The sequence below is a fragment of the Myxine glutinosa genome, chromosome 12 (genome assembly GCF_964187855.1).
Source record: "Myxine glutinosa chromosome 12, kmMyxGlut1.1, whole genome shotgun sequence".
Classification (NCBI taxonomy): Eukaryota; Metazoa; Chordata; class Myxini; order Myxiniformes; family Myxinidae; genus Myxine; species Myxine glutinosa.
The window spans coordinates 103600737-103622082 of NC_136272.1; the positions used below are offsets into that span (position 1 = coordinate 103600737).

Genomic DNA, 21346 nt, shown 5'->3' on the forward strand with positions numbered 1-21346 from the left:
TTTATTTTGAAGCGATTCTTCACGGTGGAGATATAGGACCAAAAACGATATATTTCATTTCATGCTAAATTCATGCTTTCATGCGAAGGCATGATATTTCAAAACCTTTTGGACCACTTATGATAAAACTTGGTGGACGAGTTTGTTTGGTGACAAGAACAAGCCGATTCCAGATCTCGCCCATTGGTAGGATACAAAACGTAAACTGCTCAGTCTGGCGGAGGTATGCTCTCCGAGTGCCATTCTGGTTTAATCCAGAGTTTAATTGCACCACACAAGAAAATGACAACACCTTAACTTTAAACGAACGATTTATTGTAAACATACAGGTCAAAAAAACCAAGGAACATGGGAATGAATAACTAACGGTTATGCTATGAACCATTGGAGGACGCTAAACAACGAAAGGAGGGAATAAAATCAAATGGGACGGATTAACCCTCAAATGCATGGAATTGGTTCGCGTTAGGGATGGGGGAGGGCATGGGTGAGGGGACCGAGCATCACATTGTTGCTTTAAATGTCCTGTGTGAAAGGTTTTTATAACCGATTTTTTTTACGTATTCCTCTTTTAATACATGCACTATCATATATTATAATACTATAATATAAGACCCGTCGCTTCGCTGACGGAAATACGAATCTTTGCTGTGATGGCTAATCTATGGGGTAAGGGGAAAAAAAAAAAAAAGGACAAGGGATAACCAACGTCACTGTTGGGATTTGCAGTTTTGACACGCGTATCCATGTACCCATAAAAAAAAAATCTAAATTTTTTTTTTTGCATCACAAACACTCCCGGGAGTTACCCGAATCCACCGTAGTTGGATTTATTGAAATCTGTTGATCCGTTCTCAAGTTATAACACGAGTTACGATCACCCCCAGCTTCGCCATCATGGATGATACACATGGTTTATATTTAATATAAGTATTATTTGCATCTCAACGGTGGAAACAAAGAGCAAGATGGAGAGATGACTGAAAATCTCAGGAGGTGGATAATGAGGGCATCCATGGCACGCACAACACTGCAGTGGCGGTAAGGATTTGTGGGCACAGGCGGAAGCGAGCCAGAAGTGCAGGAATCGTGTACACGGGCCACAACGCCAGCATTTCACCACCAGAACCTCTTTTACACTCTCTCTCATATCCTCAATCCGAATCTCCCACAACTTCCACATTGTGATCAAGACAACTCTAATTTCAATCTCTCCCTCTAAATCTCCCTTTTACCCACTGGCGAGTTCTCTCTCCCTAACCTCCACTCCAAATGACGAGGTTAATGCAGTTTTGGTGGAAAGTTCAGGAATAAATAAATAAAAATCGACAAAATACAAAACCTTCCCTGCACGGCCTAATGATAAAACAGCAACATCCTTCACAAAATCACCATTATGGTAAATAATGTCATTTTAAAAAGTCTAGAAAAAGTCCATTTTATATTCTATTTTGTACAAACATTACACAATGTGGACGAAAAAACATCACCGATATATTTCGTTAGTCCAAAATAAGCAAACTTTGTGACGAGGTCCTTCCAAAGCATTGAAGCTTAGGATGTTGTCACAAACAATCCTTCGGTCGCCTCCACTCAGTACTGCATTCCTGTCAGTAGAAGCAGTCGACTGGCTTTTAGGAAGGTCCTTTTATATCCCTGTCAACCGGTGGTGAAATGTAAACAGCAGACCGAGGAAGTCCATGTGATGGCGAACCTTTGCCTCCACGCCGCTTGTAACCGCTCAGATGTGAAGCCAGGCTCCTTTTCCGTGCTCTTTTTACCTTTAAAGGGCATCAGGATTGGTCAATGGCCATTTGCTTGCACATCAGACTTGTCTAGTACCAGTAATACTCATACAATAGCAACGGGTACAGCGTAGGCCCAGGAAAATCATGGACTTGGCATGATGGTGCAACCTCCCCATAATGGGATTACACCATCATTAAACAGCCAATCAGCTTCTTTTTGTTGTGTTTTTTCTTTTACAGGTTTTGAGAATTATAGTGTAGATAACTAACAAATATGTTAGATAACTAACAACACTAACTAAATACACACTCAGATGACTATTAGATTAGACAAAACACAGCCACTTCCCAGGGGCATTCTGTGTACCAGCGACGCCACAACAATGGTACCTGATTTCCTGAGGAATTTTCTTATGGGGATTGTCCGTGCTCTTATCCTTTTAAATTCTGAACGTCAAGCAAGGAAGCAAAACATACCATTTTAAAAAGTCTTCAGTATGACTTTCCTTTCGGTATTTGCGGCGGTCTGAACTGCCGACCTCCCAGACTGGGAGCAGATGCTCTAACCATTACACAGAGTCTGGTTAAAAAGAGCAATGCACAGTGCACCAAAGCGCACTCCAGCTTGGAAGGTTTTCTTTTATCAGGGACAAAGACTACTACAACAAGTACACTGTTATTGAAAGGAAATTCATTTTCCCAAATGTTGAAAGAGATATATGATAACTGCTGTCAAAAGAAGTTTAAGTGACATTTCAGGTATGTATCCTTTTTAAAAGCAAGAGAGAAAGAAGGAGAGAGAAAGAGAGAAAGAGAGAAAGAAGGAGAGAAAAAGAGAAAAAGAGAAAAAGAGAGAAAGAGAAAAAGAGAAAAAGAGAAAAAGAGAAAAAGAGAGAAAGAGAGAAAGAGAGAGAAAGAGCTGAATATGAAGAGAAAGTATGATTACGAGAAAGGCGCTGCCATTTTGTTTTGTTCTGCTCAAAAATGCTTTGCGTTGGAACCACGATGACCTCTCAGACGAATTAAAGTATATAATCGAATTTGAGGATTAAATAAGTGACTCGATCGATTAAATAAGGTCGTGGACTAAATAAGTGGCGAAATCTGGAGTGAAATCTGAAAATTTTAAGAAGCTTCCGATTCTTATAACTTAGCATATGTTTATTTACAGAAGGCCACCATCCCTCCGAAAAATTTACACAAAAAAAATGTGAAATTGCCAAAGCATTAATCTTAACTTTTTTCTACTGTCTGGACGATTATATTGTGTGAAAAAAAGGATTAATGAATTTGCTGAAATTGTAACTTCATTGAGTGCAACAAAAATAATTAACGAGCAGGATCGCTGCGAAGGTTCCTATGGCTGTGCCTGGGTTCTCTATAGGGGAAATCCCTGGAGTTTGGAAGGCAAAATAAATAAAATTAAAGATCAAATTAAAAGAACAATTAACATAATGGGAGGATAAGAATGAGCAAAGCAACGGGACCACCCACCCCCTCCTCCTTTTCTTCCTCTTCCTCTTCCTCTCTTTCTCTCTCTCTCGCCACCTGCTGGCCGTTTGTATGCTGGTTGTACTGTCATGGCGTCTGCTTGTGGAGGCCTGTGAGTGCTCTGTGTTGTTGCTCCATTTCCCCCCCCCCCTCCCCGTTTTCCCCCCTCTGTGTCCTTGTGCCTGTTCGTGGAGTCTTCCTGGTGATTCCCATATACGTTGAGACGGGAGAGAGAGCCGGAGAGCACAGGGTGATCGCTGGTAAGGGTTCGCCGTTTTTGGGCGTCGCCCGATCGGTGTTTGCTCCTTCATCTTAAACCTCTATTTCCTTTTTTTCCTTTCGTTTATCTTTCCTTCAGTTTGTTTTGTTGCCTCCCTTTTCCGAAGTTAGGGGAATCGGAGAGGTCTGATTACTTCCCATTCCCGGAGTTCGGGTAGGGAAGATTATATTATATATTCACCCTCCCCGAGTTGGGGAGGGGTTGTAAGTGCAGCTGATCCAGCATGGCAGCTGCACTATCTCGATTTACGGCCTTTCAGAGCCTGACCCGTAAGCACGGGTTCTTTTGTGTACCTCCGGAACGTGAGGTTAGTGTCGAGGACGTTGTCCTCGCAACCGGTCATGTTGTCGGGATCGACAAGGTTGTTGCCGCTTCGCGGATGAACAAGCGGATCGTTATTTTTTTGTCCGACGTGGATTGTGTCCCACAAATTGTCGAACAGGGTTTGACAATCGATCCAGATTTATTTGTTATGATTTCCCCACTAGATAGCCCAGCGATAAAAGTCGTGATATCCAATTGCCCCCCATTTGTATCCGACGATGTACTCATTAAAGAATTGTCCCGATACGGTACCATCGTGTCTCGTATCTCCATGATTCCCTTCGGGTCACGAAACAACGATTTAAGGCACGTGGTTTCATTCCGGCGGCAAGTGTTTATGATTTAAAAAAAATTCCCAGAAGGATTTAAACCTTATAATAAAATTAAAACATCAACAGAACGAATATACAGTGTACGTGTCCACCAACGTTCTAAAATGTTTTGGCTGCGGACAATTTGGGCATGTTAAGCATGACTGCCCCCGAAAAGAGAATTCTCCACAAGTACAACCTCCCCTCCGAACCGGGAATAAGCAACCCCCCCACCTTTCCACCATCGAACCAAGCCTTCCCGCTGCCGAACCAAGCCCTCCCACCACCGACCCGAACCTTCCCACCATCGACCCAAGCCTTACCACCACTGATCCCAATCTGTCTACCACCGACCCAAGCCCTCCTACCACCGACCCAAACCCCCCCGCCGTACCCCCTTCCCCTCCCCTTGAAACAGGGGCCCCTCCCTCTACTGAAGGATCTAATTGCAGCCATCTCCTGTTAACGATAGACCTCACCCCCCAGGCGACATCGTCCAATCACAGCTTGTTGCCTGCTATAACTGATCCTACCTCTCTCGCCGTGGTAGCCGATGGGAATCCCCTCCCGATGATCACGTCCCCCCCCCTGTCCCCCCCCAAACCCTTGCAATCTCTTCCCACTAACCAGGACGAGTTTCAATTAGTCTGCCCAAAAGGAAAAAGACATCTGCAAACAACAGATGAAAACGGTCATCTCTTTAAAAAACCTACAACTGAAAACCGACAGCCCCTCCTCTCTGCCCTAGATTTGTCCCTCGTCACAAAAATCGTTTCTCGGTATTGGAGGACATAGATGTGGATGAATCCTCGCCCTTGTCTACTGACCTAGAAACTGATATGGTTGAACCGCAAAAATTAGTACCCCCCCCCCTCCCCTGAAGATGGCTCATTTCTCTCCCTCCCCGTCCCCTCCCTCTATGGACTATGCCCCATCCGATAACGTGGAGGGATGTGATGACGGTGAGGAGATAAATGATGAAAACCAGTGTGACACACCATCTGAGCCATCTGATATAGATGACTCTGTTAGTGAATGTGGTAGCCTTAAGGAAGAAGAAACCCCTCCAATCCCTCCCTCCGAGATAAAAAGTTTTCTTAAGGACACATTCCGAAAAAGGAATGTTGTTATAGAAACCTTTTTTCCGGAGCTACCTGATTTTATACATTCCGCTAGATTGATGGTAAAACGGCCCCACGTTTTTAATTTCAATTCCTCCCAACGTCACCGTTTAAAGAAGTGGTTGCAAAAAGCTAAGAATGAACTGCTATCAAAAAATTGAGTGGTGGTCACTCCTCCTTGTAGCTGTAATGAGTTTTTCCATTTGTAGCCTGAATATTAACGGAGGATGTAGCTCTGTCCGTAAAGTTCAAGTAAGGGATTTTTTATTACAGAAGAAAGTTGACATTGCCATCTTACAAGAGACCCATGCCAACGACTGCTGTGTCGCAGAGTGGTGTAGGCTCTTCCCCGGCCTGTCCTTTTTTAGTAACGGTGACTCCCGCAAAGGCGGTGTCGCAAAAATTCTTAGCCCCTCCTTTTTGCCTTCATCACTTAAATTCGACGAAATACACAAGGGATCCCTAGCATTCCACTACTGTGGAAAATTCTATACTATTTTTAATATCTATGCCCCAAGTACGCCTGTAGCTCGGCGAGTTTTTTTTAATGCCCTTGGGACACACCTAACGTCCCTCGACAGCCAAAAGCCCTAAAAAACCAAGACAATCATGTTTGTATTGGTGGAGATTTTAATTGCACCCTTCAACCCCAACTAGACAGGAACAGTGCAGAGCCCCATCCTGCCTCCACAATCCCTCTCACCAAATTTTTAAAACAAATGAATTTGACAGATATATGGCGGGTACAGCACCCATCAATCAGGCAATACACATGGTGTCGATGCATTCAGGGTAATATTGTACTTGCTCGCTTGGACAAGTTTTATATTAATCCTCCACTTGAACGCCTCGTTCTGTCATCCAAAATTTGCCCATCAGGATTCTCGGACCACAGCGCAACATTTCTCAAAATTTCTGCCCCCTGCCCGAAACACAAGAGTGCTTTTTGGAAATTTAATAACAACTTACTTGATGATAGTACCTTTAAGGACATTTTTCCGGAAATTTGGAATATTCTAGTTGCCTCCCAAGGGAATTTCTCAAACCTCAGACAATGGTGGGATAATGCCAAAACGCACATCAGACTGTTCTGCCAACAATATCGTGCGTATGGTGTTCAAGAGGAAAGAAAAACCACAACCTTACTTGAAGATGAAATCCTGGAATTACAGGAACAGCTTCAGGGAACTGCAAGTGTGGGCTACCAGGGAATGAGGCAACAAATTCATGGAAAAACGGCCTTACTGAATTCCATATCCGAAAGGCGAGCACAAAATGCTTTATTGCACCTGAAGATGAGGTACATACACGACCTTGATGCTCCAACCAAATTCTTCTTCAGCCTTAAAAGGGGGGCCTCTTCGTCAATGATTACACGCTTGCTCCATGATGGGGAACTCCTTTATGAAGATGGCAGAATCAGGGAATGTGCCCGGAAACATTTTAAACAACGGTTTATGCGGCATGACATTAACCAGGATGCAATATCGGAACTTGTTTCTAACCTTCCAACATTGGCGGAGGATCAGAAGCAGCAGTTGGAGGATCCTCTTAGGTTACCTGAGCTCACCGCTGCCTTGAAGGCCTTGGAACCTGATAAAGCCCCTGGACTGGATGGGCTGACTAGTGAATTTTTCCAGTTTTTTTGGGACGCCATTGGACCTCACCTACTGCGGGTATTGAATGAATGTTTAGAGGATGGACAACTGCCGTGGAGTTGCCAGAGAGCAGTCACCACCTTAATTCCTAAGAAAGCGGACACTCAACTTATAGAGAACTGGCGTCCTATTTCTGTTTTATGTACGGATTATAAAATTTTAGCCAAAGCCTTGTCTAATCGAATGAAACCTTTTATGAATGTACTAATAGGAGAACATCAATCCTTTTGTATTCCTGGACGTACTATTTTTAATAATATCTTTCTTATCCGTGATACCATTCGGTTTTGTAACAATTTTAATATGAATGTTGGTCTGTTTTTCATTGACCAAGGAAAAGCCTTTGACTGTATTGACCACATGTACCTTTTTAGAGTTTTAGAGAATTTTGGGTTTGGACCTATTTTTATCTCGTACGTTAAACTTTTGTATTGTAATATATCCAGTGTTCTTAAAATTAATCAAGTATTGTGTAGCCCCATTGCTGTACAACGGGGAGTACGGCAAGGTTGCCCGCTATCTGGACTTTTATACTCTCTTGCCATCGAACCTCTTCTGCTCCAATTACGTACGCACATTTCTGGCTTCACTGGATCAATTCTTACCACACCGCTAAAAGTCTCTGCCTATGCAGATGATGTCTGTATTTATATAAAAAATAGTGCTGACGTCACTGCGGTGGCTCAGGCACTAAAGACATATTGTCAGGCTTGTTCAGGCCAGGTAAACTGGAAGAAGAGTGAAGCCCTTTGGATAGGACCTGGAGATTGCCCGCCAATTGTCCTACCAGGAGGAGTGAACTGGCAGAAAAGTGGCATTAAATACCTCGGTATTTTCCTAGGAGACAACACCTTTGAGCAGCAGAACTGGGTGGGATTACCGGACAAGGGAATGGCAAAACTGGCCCGCTGGAAAGGACTTCTTTCTCAACTTTCGTACCGCGGAAGAACTCTCGTCATTAACAATCTTGTCGCCTCTATGCTATGGCATAAGATGATATGCCTACAACCGCCCGGGAGCCTTCTTATTACACTGCAAAAGAGCATTGTCGACTTTTTCTGGAGCGGGAAACACTGGCTCCAACCCCCCGTGGCATACTTACCACTCACTGAAGGTGGCCAAGGTCTTATTGATATCCGCAGCCGGATTATGGTCTTCCGGCTTCATATCGTGCGCCAACTTGAATATGGAGATGAAGCCCTACTCTGGAGGCCTCTGGCTAACTGCATATTGCAGCTTACATGCAAGCTGGGTTACGACCGAGAACTTTTCTTGATGAACCCTCATCAAATCGATTCATCCTTGCTGCCCACCTTTTACCAAGGGGTGATGAACGCCTGGCAAGCCCTGTCCTTTTCCCGTGAAATGGCAACATACAACATGGAAATGTTGTTGAATGAGCCCCTATGCTACAACCCCTTCCTGGAAAACAGCTTGAATAATAGGGGACTCGTTCAACGTTTTGTTGATGCCAAGCTGCTGCGAGTGAAAGACCTCATGACAGAGTCTGGGAGCTGCCGGCTGAGTGCTGCCGCTGTGGCACAAAAAACCGGAATAAAATCTGTCAGGATCATCTCTCGGTTCCTTCAAGGGATATCCACAACGTATCGTAATACCTGCGAGGAACTTGGCCCTTCCCCCGAGGAAACAGCGGGTGACTTCCCCAAACTCCTAGTCTTCAGCCCGCCACTTAATCTGTCCCCTGGCCTGAACAGCCCTGATGATACTGCATTATCCCTTCCCGCCTTTCCAAAGAAAACTTTGTACAACGCGTACGTTAAAATTTTATACGCAAAAACATTTTCTGAGCACCCGAGGCTTCGATGGCGGGATGTTTTACCCCCAATACCCCCCAATTGCCCCAATTGGCGAAGTTTTTATCTCTTGCCTACTCCAAAGTATGTTGGAGATATTCAATGGAAACTTGTACACTGGATTTTACCTTATAATGTTTTACTGAACCGGTTTTCTACTGCTAACTCTAATCTATGCCCTTTCTGTGCATCCATTGAAACCCTACCGCATATATACCTTGAGTGTGAACGATTGCAACCTCTTTTTTACATTCCTTCAGGAACGCTTTGTGAAGCTTGGTTCCCTCTTCAATCACAATGTTTTTATTTATGGTGTTTTAGGACCGTCTTCCCTTAGAAATGTGGTTTTAATGAATTTTTTAATTGGCCAGGCCAAGTTTGCAATTTATAAATCCAGGAAGAAAAAAATGGGAAACGCTTCTGACTCATCATATGATGTACTGCTCACCTTTAAGGCTCTTGTAAATGCAAGACTAAAGCTAGAATACCGGTTTTTTTAAATGAACAAGAATTTAACATGTTTTAAAGAAAAGTGGGTTTTTAATGATGTCATATGCACACTTGATGATGATGATTTGATAATAACTTTTCCTTGAGACCATTTTTATTGTGTTTTGTTTCTTTATGACTGAACATAACTGATTTTTTGTACTCTTGTAATAAAAGGAAGAAACAGTCAGTCTCTCTCTCTCTCTCTCTCTCTCTCTCTCTCTCTCTCTCTCTCTCTCTCTCTCTCACCACTCCCCCCATCAATATACCCATCAGCAAAGTGATGGGTGGTATTTGCTAGTGGTGAATAATAAAAGAAAACTGGAAGCGATTAACAAAAAAACGGTGCTTCTCACGCTTGACATGCTGCGGTGGGGCTAATAAGGGCTAGTTATAATCAATACAACATTGCCCTTTCTCATAATCAATTTACCCGATTTTTAGCTTATCTGGAGTTGGAATTCCAGATAAGGTATTGTCATCATGCACCGTCTGTCCGTCCATCCGTCGCCTACTTCGACTTTTCCCGTCAAACCGCTGGGCTGAACCGGCTGAAATTCGGTGGTAAGGTTCCGCTCCTGACTGGTAACGGGCATTGCAAAGCTCGTTCCAGTTATGTGACCGGAAGTGTATCGAATGGATGTATGGATTTTTATTTTAATTGCTCTATAGTGCCGAAGCCTTTTTGATTAATGACAGTTATATACAAGTACATATTCACATAAATAAAGACTAAAAAAATCACCAGACATTTGAACACAAATAATAAAACTATTCCGGAAGCCGTCAAAGTTGGTGGTAAGGCTTCTTCCTCTTCCTGAACCTCATCATACTTAACTCAGAAATGTGATGAACGGCACATTCCGCAGCATATATTCAACGAAAAGGTAAAATTATGATTTGACATTTGTGATGGATTCTGATTTGGATGTAATTGTTTTTCCATTATATTTGCTCTCATTTCAAATATGTTAATGTTTCGTTTTCGCTTAAGCAACGCCGGGTACACCAGCTGTAAACGCTTTTATACTTTACTCGGGGTACAAATACAAATACAACTTTGTCTGGGGGAGGGGGGAGGGGGGTGGGTAACATAGGATATGTGGCCACAGCCTCATGCAGGGGTGTGGGGGACCAGGAGAGGGGGATAAATTCTCCATGTAAATGTGTACCGTGTAGCGCCACCTGGTGATGGTAGCAGAGGATATTACAATTTCCTTTTTTACCTGGGCAACACTGAGGTTATGAAGGACTCTTTGCACAGGAAAATCTTTCCTCCTTCCCTTCCCCTTCTCCCCCAAAATTGAGGGGCCTATCAAAGCCAACCCCCTGGCCCCCCTCCCCCCCCCCCCCCAAAAGATGTCTGTATATCTGTGTATGTAGTATATCTTTCCCCTCCCTCTCCCCTCAACTCCCCCTTCCACTCCCCCCTCCCTCTCCCTCTCCTGCTTCCTCCACCCCTCCCCACCCCCCCAGCAATGCCAAGTACTCCTGCTAGTTTGTAATAAAATAATGATTTTAAAGGTTGTAGAAAAAAAGGATTTTTGGAAGTTTACTGCCGTCTACCATTTACTTTTACACCACCTAATTTAAAATGTGACATTACTTCTTCATGCCTGTTTGTGTCCTTTATGATGTCCCGAAAAACAGCAAGTTTCCTGGTTGCAATGATTTTCTATTTTGTTTGACTGCCACACAGGCAAACAGTAAAAAAAAAATAATTATCACTCTTTTCTGCGCATGTGCCACCGGGACAAATTCAGAGCCAAAGTACTGCTTAACTGGAGGTTCGTGTTCGATTTGTGTTCAAAATATAATAACCAATTGAAATCAAGTTGTTCCTCGATCATAAACTGATATTTGTAGACAGATCGTCAGGCAGTCAGACAAAGTGAACCAACTGCTTAACTCCGCTTTTCGCTTCGCACGTGCGGGGTAATAATCACAACTTGCCATCAGGTATAAAAGATGGTTAAACATCTGACCTTTTCATGAATAGTACCCAAGTAATTTGTTAGCTTTTATTCCTATTAAGTAATTACCGTACCTTTGCGTTTGCTCTCTGAGCCGTGTGGACCGCCATCACATGACGATCCAGTCCGCACTGCACACACAAGGAAAGGCAACAATAATATTCCCACATTATATAAATTAACGTGCACTTCCGGGTTCGGTTGCGAGAGGACGCTGGCGTTGCATATTCGCCGCTTCTCCGACTGGATGGATGTACAGGGTCTGCTTCTACTTTTCTGACCTGACATCTCACACCTGTCCTGCCTTTTCACACCCGCACGTGCCGCGTGTTCTCCGGCTGGATAACGGAATCTGCTTTTGATGGTACGGAATACGGAATCGAAAGGCCCGCTCCCGTTGTTTGTGGCCGTGGCCTTGTTTGCCGGTGGCCTTGTGGTCTTGGTGGCCTTGTGGCCTTGTTTGCCGCTGTGGTCTTGATTAGCGGCTGCAGTCGTTTGCCGCTGCGTTTGCCGCTGCGTTTGCCGCTTTGCCTCCTCGACCTTGGCCTCGTACTCGTCCCTTCGCTCCTGCCTGGCATGGCTCTGAAGTACTCCGCCGCAAGGCTTCTTCTGCTCAATACCCGCTCCACCCCATCATGCATCTCTGCCATCAAATCAAATGGACTCCTCCGACGACCCAGGTACATTCACCGTGGCTCCGGTCGCAAGTTTGTTTATTTGCAATCAGGTCACTCCATCCCCGTCCTCTGGTCGGCTCAGCGCACTCTCACTCTTCGTCCCAGCGCACCTGGTCACAGCAACCCACACGATCGCACCTCTTGCCTACGAACCCTGGCTAAATCACCTGAATTCATCCCTGCTGTTCAAAACAACATCAAGCTCACCCTGTTCAACACCCGGTCCCTCAACAATAAATGCCTCATCCTGAACGAATACATCCTGGATAACAAACTGGACTTTCTCTGTCTCACCGAAACCTGGCAACAACCTCTGGACTACTACACACTCAACCTCACCACACCCAATGGATATTCCTACGTCAATAAACCACGCTCGGAGGGCCGAGGTGGTGGAATTGCCGTTATCCACCGTCAAGACATCAAGACCAACCTCATCTCCATCTCATCTGCTCCATCATTTGAACACCTGGCTTTAAAACTCTCTGGTCACACGCAGTCAGTCATGGCTGTCGTCTACCGCCCTCCCAAACCACACCCATCATTCCTGTCTGACTTCTCCTACTTTCTGACCCAGCTATGTTCCCTCTCCCCCTCAATCCTCCTCCTTGGTGATTTCAATATCCACATGGACTCCACTGACTCCACAATAACCACTGACTTCACTGATTTACTCACCTGCTTTAACCTCACTCAACATGTCGACTTTCCTACCCATATCCATGGTCACATTTTGGACCTTGTCTGCTCCACTGGATTAAATTTGCACCATCTCTATGGCTCCGACCTCACCCTCTCTGACCACTTAGCCATCACTCTGACCATCAACATCCCCGCCCCAACACCAAGGCATTATCGCACAATCAACTTCCGTAAGCTAAACGCTCTTTCACCTACCTCATTCTCATCCACCCTCTCTGAAAAAATGTCCACTTCTCCCTTCATTGACCTCCACACCCCTTCCGACCTCACTGACTACTACAACCACACTCTCTCCTCCTGCCTTGACCAGCTTGCGCCTGTAAAAACCAAAACAGTTTCTTTCACCCATTCTGCTCCCTGGTTTACCCCTGAACTCCACCTGATGAAAACTCGTGCTCGCCAACTTGAAAGACTCCGCAATAAAACGGGTCTCACAGTTCACTCCCAAGCCTACAAGGACCACATACAACACTACAAAGATGCCCTCTCCCGCGCCCGCTCTGCCTACTACTCTCAAATTATCCACTCTGGCTCCGGAAACCCAAAAGCACTCTTCTCGACAATAAACAAACTCCTCCGCCCCCTGAACACCACCACCCAGTCATTCACAGTAGACAACTGCATCTCCTTCCTCTCTTTCTTCCAACGCAAAATTGACAACATCTACAACAGCTTGACCACCGCCGCACCCGCTCCCCCTCCAACCACCTGCCCCCCCTTGTCCTGCCATCCCCTGTCTCGGTTCTCCCCAATCTCTCCTACTGACCTCTCTGAACTCCTCATAGGAATGAAAACTGCCACCTGCACTCTTGACCCCATCCCCTCCAGCTTTGTCAAAGCCTCCCTCCCTGCTCTCTCTCCACTTATCATTGCAACAATAAACTCCTCCCTGTCTACAGGCATCGTCCCACCTTCCCTCAAAATTGCTGCTGTTACCCCCATTCTAAAAAAACCTGGTCTAAACCCTGACACCCTAAACAACTTCAGACCCATCTCCAACCTACCCTTTCTGTCAAAAGTTTTGGAACGCGCTGTAGCCACTCAACTCAAACATCATCTCTCTGCCAATAACTTGTATGAAACATTCCAATCCGGATTCCGCTCCAACCACAGTACTGAAACTGCTCTCCTCAAAATCACCAACGACCTTCTCCTCTCCTCTGACGCTGGCAACCTCAACATTCTCGTCCTCCTCGACCTCAGCGCTGCCTTTGACACCATCGATCACACTATCCTCCTCACCCGACTTGAATCCACCTTTAACGTCACCGGCACTGCCCTCTCTTGGATTAAATCATACCTCTCTGACAGATGCCAGTTCATCTCCATCAATAACTGCAAATCCCCCACTGCTCCCCTCCCCCAAGGTGTCCCCCAAGGTTCAGTTCTTGGCCCCCTCCTCTTCATCCTTTACCTGTCCCCGCTCGGTCACTTAATCCGCCGTCATGGTCTCCAATTCCACTGCTTCGCCGATGACATCCAGCTTTTCATCTCCACCAAGTCCGTCTCCACCGACACCCACTCTATCCTGACAAACTGCATCACTGAAATAAAATCCTGGCTTCAAATCAACTTCCTCAAGCTTAACTGTGATAAATCCGAAATAATCATCATTGGCCCAAAAACGCTCACAAAATCCACCCATAACTTTGCCCTCAACATCGACGGTATCCCAGTATCCACCTCCCCTCACATCCGGAATCTTGGCGTCATCTTTGACCAAACCCTTTCCTTCGACAAATACACTAAACAGATCACAAAGTCAGCCTTCTTTCACCTGAAAAACATTGCCCGTCTCCGCTCATCCCTCTCCTCCACGGCTGCAGAAACCCTCATCCACGCCTTCATCACCTCCCGTCTGGACTACTGCAATAGCCTCCTCTATGGTTCACCCTCAAAAATCACCAATAAACTCCAATACATTCAGAACTCCGCTGCCCGTCTACTCACTCATTCCCGGACCCGTGACCACATCACCCCCGTCCTTTACAAGCTTCACTGGCTCCCCATCCCCCAGAGAATCCAGTACAAAATCCTCCTCCTGACATACAAAGCCCTCCATAACCTGGCCCCATCCTACCTGGCTGACCTCCTCTCCAGACACACTCCCACCCGCAACCTCCGCTCTGCTGGTACCAACCTCCTGACCCCCTCCATCCGGACCAAATTCAGATCCTGGGGGGACAGGGCCTTCTCCATCGCTGCTCCCACCCTCTGGAACTCACTACCTCACACCATCAGAGACTCCTCCTCACTCACCACATTCAAAACATCACTAAAGACCCACCTGTTCAACGCTGCATTCAACATTCAACCCACAGCATTTAACCCCTGACTATCTCTTCTCCTTCTCCCTCCTTTTGCTTTAAATATTTCCCTATTGATTCTTGTCTTGTCTTTTTGATTCTTGTCTTATATATATGCCGTATATCGCTGCTGTTTGTTTTCTTGATTCTTGTCTTTTTGCAATTGTTGTTTTCATGTATTGTTATGCATTATGTTTTCCACTCTGTCAAAGCGCCTTTGGGCTTCTGGAAAAGCGCTATACAAAATAAATGAATTATTATTATTATTATTATTATTATTAATAAATAATTCCAATTATTAACATGTCAAATTACAATAATGAGGCAGTGGCATATACAATATTATAATCGATTCCTGAAACGATGCGACTTTTTCCTGCTTTTCTATACAACAACAACATGCATTTTAAGGCCATTTTCCCTGCTAGAGCGGGGGTTAGCTTTGCGGTCCCCATGACAATCTTCTCCATTTTGCCCTATTTTCTGCATCTCTCCTTGTTAACCCCCTTGCCCGCATTTCTTCTTCCACCATCTTTAGCCAAGTCTTTCTCAGTCTTCCCCGTCCTCTACTTCCTTCTACATTCATTTCCATCACTCTTCTCAACCAGTCACTTTCATCCTTCCTCAACACATGACCAAACCATCTCAACCTGTTCCTCTTCACAGCATCAATCACAGGCTCTATTCCCATCATCTTTCGCAATTCATCATTTGTCTTCCTCTCTCTCAACGATACTCCGCACATCCACCGAACCATTCGCATTTACACCGTTTCCAGCCTTCGTTGCTGCTCTTTGTTCATTACCCATGTCTCGCTCCCATAAATCATAACACTTCTCACACATGCAGCATACACCTTTCCCTTCAGCTTCAACGACATTCCCCTCCTCATCAGCACGCCACTCAGTTCCCGAAACTTCTTCCATGCACATCTCACTCTAGCAACCGTTGCCGAGTCTGATCCACCTTCTCCATTCAGCATGTCTCCGAGGTAGCAAAATGTTTTCACACCTTCCAGCTTCATGCCGTCTCCAAGATCCAACTCAACATTTCCTCCATCTGCAGCTCCCTCTGTGCACACCTTACATTTGAATGTAGCTGCCACACTGGCTTCACCTTCTTCCCACACCTCTCAGACCACTGCATTTTTGATGAACCCACTCAGCGCACATTGTACATTGAATGGAGTTCACTCCGACACCCTTCCTGCACACAGCACATGGCCACTTCCCAGTTATTTCCACCTCACCACATGCTTTACCACTTGCCATCACCTTCGTCTTTCCGATATTCACCTTCAGACCTTTTGTCTCCATACATTCCTTCCACTTGTTCATCTTTTCCTTCAGTCCATCCATACTTTCCGCAATCAACACCAGATCATCTGTATACAACAACTCCCACGGTAAACCCTCCTTTACATTCTGAGCCAGCACCTCCATCACAGCTACAAATAGTAGTGGACTTAGTACCGACCCCTGATGCACTCCCACCTTCACCTCAAACTCACCACTGTTCCCGTCCTTCGTCCTTACAGCTGTGCGTGCTCTTTTGTACATTGCCATCACTACTCTGATCAACCATTCCTCCACTCCTAACTTCCTCAATGCCCATGTCAATACTTCGTGTAGAACCCTATCGAATGCTTTCTCCAGATCAACAAACCCAAGAAACAACTTCTTCCTCTTCTCCATGTACTTCTCCTGCAACTGCCTCACAATAAAGAGCGCATCTGTCGTTCCTCTTCCTGGCATAAATCCAAACTGCATTTCGTCGATCTTCACCTACTTCCTTATCCTCCTCTCCAACACCCTTTCCAATACCTTCATTCCATGCTCCAATAACTTTATCGCTCGGTACGAGCCACACTCCAGAGGGTCACCTTTCCCCTTAGAGGGACGAGGGTACTCAGTTCCCAATCCACTGCAAATATATATATATACATATACAATATTATAATTGATTCCTGAAACGATGCGACTTTTTCCTGCTTTTCTATAATAAAACTAAATTGCATCAATCAAAATACTCCACGTATCTAATGTAAGAAGTTTGGTCACCAAATCAAAATCGAATTATTTCCCTGACCAGAGGAGATGGTTTTGTATGTGGGTCCATTCTGTACATCTATAAAGTACATATTACTTGAATGGGAGTATGTCTTTAAAGTACGTGAACTAATAATGTGAGTGCATCTATTAAGTTATCTTGTTATAGGGTTCCGTCAAATTGTGTCCGACTTCTAGTGACATTCATGATCAGATTTCTCCAAACATCCCGATCCTGCACTGCTTCCTGAAGCTCTGGAAAGGACAGCTTTGTTGTTGCCTTTACCCGAACCGTCCAGCGCATACAAGGTCTGCCTCTTCGTCTGCTTCCCTCAACCATCGATAAAGTATGTAATATAAAAATATGTCTACGTCAGTAAAATGTGTGCAACTATAAAATGCGTACATACATATGTCCATAAAATACATACAATTAAAATGTGAATCAATACAATAAAACCTAAAAAGTCTGTTTGCTCACTGTATGAACATAAACATACATCGTCAATGCATTGTCTACACACCACACAACATTTCTTTGGTACATGTCGATCCAATAACATTTCCAACCGATATCAGCATACGTTCAATGAATACCTTGTATAAACCAATGTGATACCTTTGATGAAGGAGGATGAAGACAGCTTTGAGCCGTCTGGAAGAAAGCGGAGTTGAAGGCTTTCTCGTACTTGTTGTATTCACATTAGGACATCTTTGTAGACAATGTTGTGGGTACTGGTGTCTTATGTATACATCGTTGGTGTTTTACTTGAATTTGCTTGTGAAGATCTAGCATAGGACTGGCAATGTGCGAAGCAGAGATCGTGGTGTACGCCGGTCAAACATGCATGCCTAATCCAAGCTCCACCGTAAGAATGGCTAATTATGATATCTCATCTCGTTGGACACTTTCCATAGAGCCTCAGCAGACTGTTAGCATTTTTACATTATGGAAGGTGTTCATGAGGTCAGGTGGCTAACCCCAGCTGCAAAGTTGAGATGGACCAGCATGCAATTGCAGAACACAAGTAACTGTTAAATATGTCATGAGACCATCTACGTGCATATTTATGCGTCGGTGAGACAGCCAGGTTAATAGCATGCCCCATTAAACACACCAATTTCAAACGTACATAACACGTGTTTATCAACACACATTGCACACCTTCAAGCAGAAGGTCTTGCCACATCCAGGGTATGTGCACGGGTGTGGTCGTTCATTTTCGTGGAAGGTCAAGAGGTGTACTCGCAGGCCCCACATGGTCATGTACGTGCGCTGGCAGTCAGGCCTGGGGCAGGTCAGCACTTGGCGTATCCTGTCGTGTGTCTGGGCATGGACTTTAAGCCGGTAGTTCTTGGAGAAAACTCGGCTGCACGTCTCACACTTGTATCGTCCTGCAAAGAAAAGGGAAGCACCTTTTATCCTGTGTCCCGAAAAGGGGGTTCCACTTGTGCATGACATGATATTGGCTTCGGTGACAGATGAGACTTTGTACCTGGATGTTGGACGAAGACGTGTTTCCGCAACTCGGTCCAGGTTTTGGCAACGTAATCACAGCTTTCCTTTTGGCACTTGTACCCTAAAATAATAAAGGTATCATCAAGAAATAATCCAGTGTCAGAAGACAGTCCACGTCTGTGGCTATCAAGTGTTTCACATCTGCGATTAAAAGAACAGAAAAACAGGAACACTTTTAGTTCCCAAAAAGCTTGTGTCTACTCAAACATAATAAAAGACCGGTAGTTCATTGTCATTCTGGTGGTCCAAGGCACAAGATCAATGTTATTGCAATGTGCATGGCAATGGTAACCATTTGAAACGGTGCCGCAATATGGTCGCTCATTACTTCTGAACTCAGTGGAGCTTTTGTTCTGCTCGTTAACCGGCGAATATTTTGTCGATTCCTTCTTAGTGTGGGGAATGTCCATCAATAGGAAATTTTTACGGTGTAGCCTGTGGGGCAAAGCCGTCTCGAATAGTGTTTGTCCGTATGTATGTATGTCCCTCACAAATGTACACCAATCAGAGCTGAGGATCTGGTCACATGGCAAGAGTGATGTTATTACGTCTGATGTCATTATGGCATACTATTATGGCATTATGGCATACCATTATGGCATTATGGCACACCACACACCGCCATTTTTATTTATATGCCGTTCAGGCCGAACATATTGTGGAACCTGTCATATATCACAATTGCCATGCTCTACCTTTACGTTTTTCATTCAGTGTGAAACATAAACAAACTGATTGTTAAAATAACCATCAAATATCGAAAACATAACATTACAGGTCTTCCAATGACACAGGACGTATAGGCCTTAGGCTTCATGCCTTTATGCCTCACCTTCAGGCTACTTCAACCAAATTAGCCTCGGTTTATTCATACAGTAGTATAGTTTTTGTAATAATATCAAAAACGTTAATTATATTAATATAATAAATACTAGAACGGCACTCAGTAGAGAGCATACCTCCACCTGGTTGGCCATATCACTCAATGGTGAAGAATCACTGAAAAAATTATATTAGCTGGATCCAGATCCAGATCTTCACCAAAATTGAATCGATTATTCATTGTCACACACACAACCTGTCCACAAAGATTCGTCCAAATCCGTCCATAAGCTTTTGAGATATCCTGCTACGTATAGTGTTTGGCCGTATCTCCCAATGGTGAAGAATCACTTTTTAAAAATTACACGAGCGGATCCGAATCTTCACCAAAATCTAATAATTTTGTCCTCGTCACATACGCTACCTCTTTGCCAAATTTCGTCCGAATCCGTCCACAACCTTTTGAGATATCTTGTTCACAAACAAACAAACAAACAAACGGACAGACAAACGGGGTGAAAACATAACCTCCATCCACCTTTGGTGGCGGAGGTAATACTCGTAACACTGCAATCCCTTTGTCCTTACTGCAAAGTTACTGGATTGAAGCAGTGTATGGTTGGTTCATGGTTGACTCGAAACATATAGAATAAACCAGTGTCTCAATACAATCTCTTCACTTCCATGGTGACAGACAGCTTGGAGACAGACAGCAGACTTGCAGTACTTCAAAATAATGTAATACTCACATCATTTGCTAACTACCAGGTACCCCGGTTTAGAATAGGTACACCGTATCCCTGCGTGTCATAAGAGGCGACTAAAAGGGTTGGCGTCAGGAAGGGCATCCGGCCATAAAAACATTGCCTCAAAAAGAGAACCATGACAATTACAACTACATATGGGCAGGGTACAGCCCGAAGTACCCCATGGGGGATCTCACTCCCTCTCTTCAAAAATCAAGGTGGGGAACCCGATCGAAGCAAGGGTGGAAATCACTCCATTTATGACGACGAAACGTCTGATGCCCCGCGTGGACATCGGCTTCTGAGGTTTGGGACATGGAATGTAGGGACAATGACAGGGAGATCAGGAGAAGTGGTGGAAGTATTGGTCAGAATAAGAGTGGAGATATGTTGTGTGCAAGAGACGAGATGGAAGGGAAGTGGTGTGAGAATGGTGAAGGGTAGGCAGGGACAGAAATACAAGTTTGTGTGGCAAGGGTGCCCAGAAGGCGTGAATGGTGTTGGTGTCCTGTTTTCTGAGGAGTTTGTAGACAGTGTGGTGAGTGTGACTAGAGTGAGTGAAAGGTTGATGATGGTGAAAATGATGATTGGAAAGCTCTTGGTGAACGTCATCTCGGGATATGCTCCGCAGGTTGGTCGGAGCGATGAAGAGAAGGACAAATTCTGGCGTGCAATAGAGAAGCTGATGGAAAACGTGAAAGATGAGGAAGTTGTTGTGGTAGGAGGATACCTAAATGGACATGTGGGAAGGAGTATGAACGGTTTTGAGGGAGTTCATGGGGGTTATGGATATGGTGTGAGGAATGGAGAAGGTGAAAGGATTTTGGAGTTTGCTGATGGAGCCGGTTTGTTGATTTGTAATACTCAATTCCAGAAAGAGGATAATAAGCTTGTTACATACACGTCAGGTGGGTCGACGACCAGGGCCGTCTTAAGAGCATTGTGGTCTGGGCAAAGCAATCCATGGGGGCCCCTTCCCACCCACCCACGGGAATAAAAATGTAAACGGTCAATAAAATTAAACCTATAGATTTGTTGGTACTTTCAACAAAATCAATGTTTAAACATAAAAAACATGCTGTAAAACGAGGATTAATCAACACAAACTTTTGAACAATATAACATACACTACCGGTCAAGTTTTAGAACACCTCAATTTTTCCAGTTTTTATTGAAACGTATGCAGTTTAATGTCAAGTGAATAACCTGAAATGGTACAAAGGTAAGCAGTAAACTGCTCGAGGTTAAAAAAAAGTTTAGGTTATCAAAAACTGGAAAATAATGTAAATTGCAGTTATATTGTAAAAAAAAAGGCCT

General features: G+C 44.5%; 1 protein-coding gene across 1 annotated transcript in view; it reads right to left on the reverse strand.

The window, feature by feature from the left end:
* Positions 1-242: 242 nt before the first annotated feature.
* GTF3A (general transcription factor IIIA) overlaps positions 243-21346 on the reverse strand; it is a 47198-nt gene continuing 26094 nt past the window's right edge. The window contains exons 6-9 of the mRNA XM_068099247.2: positions 18439-18522; positions 18108-18337; positions 11284-11340; positions 243-1781 (exon numbers count right to left, since the gene is read on the reverse strand). Of these exons, the coding sequence (XP_067955348.1) occupies positions 1635-1781; positions 11284-11340; positions 18108-18337; positions 18439-18522 (518 nt within the window). The 3' untranslated portion in view covers positions 243-1634. The remainder of the gene's footprint in view (positions 1782-11283; positions 11341-18107; positions 18338-18438; positions 18523-21346) is intronic.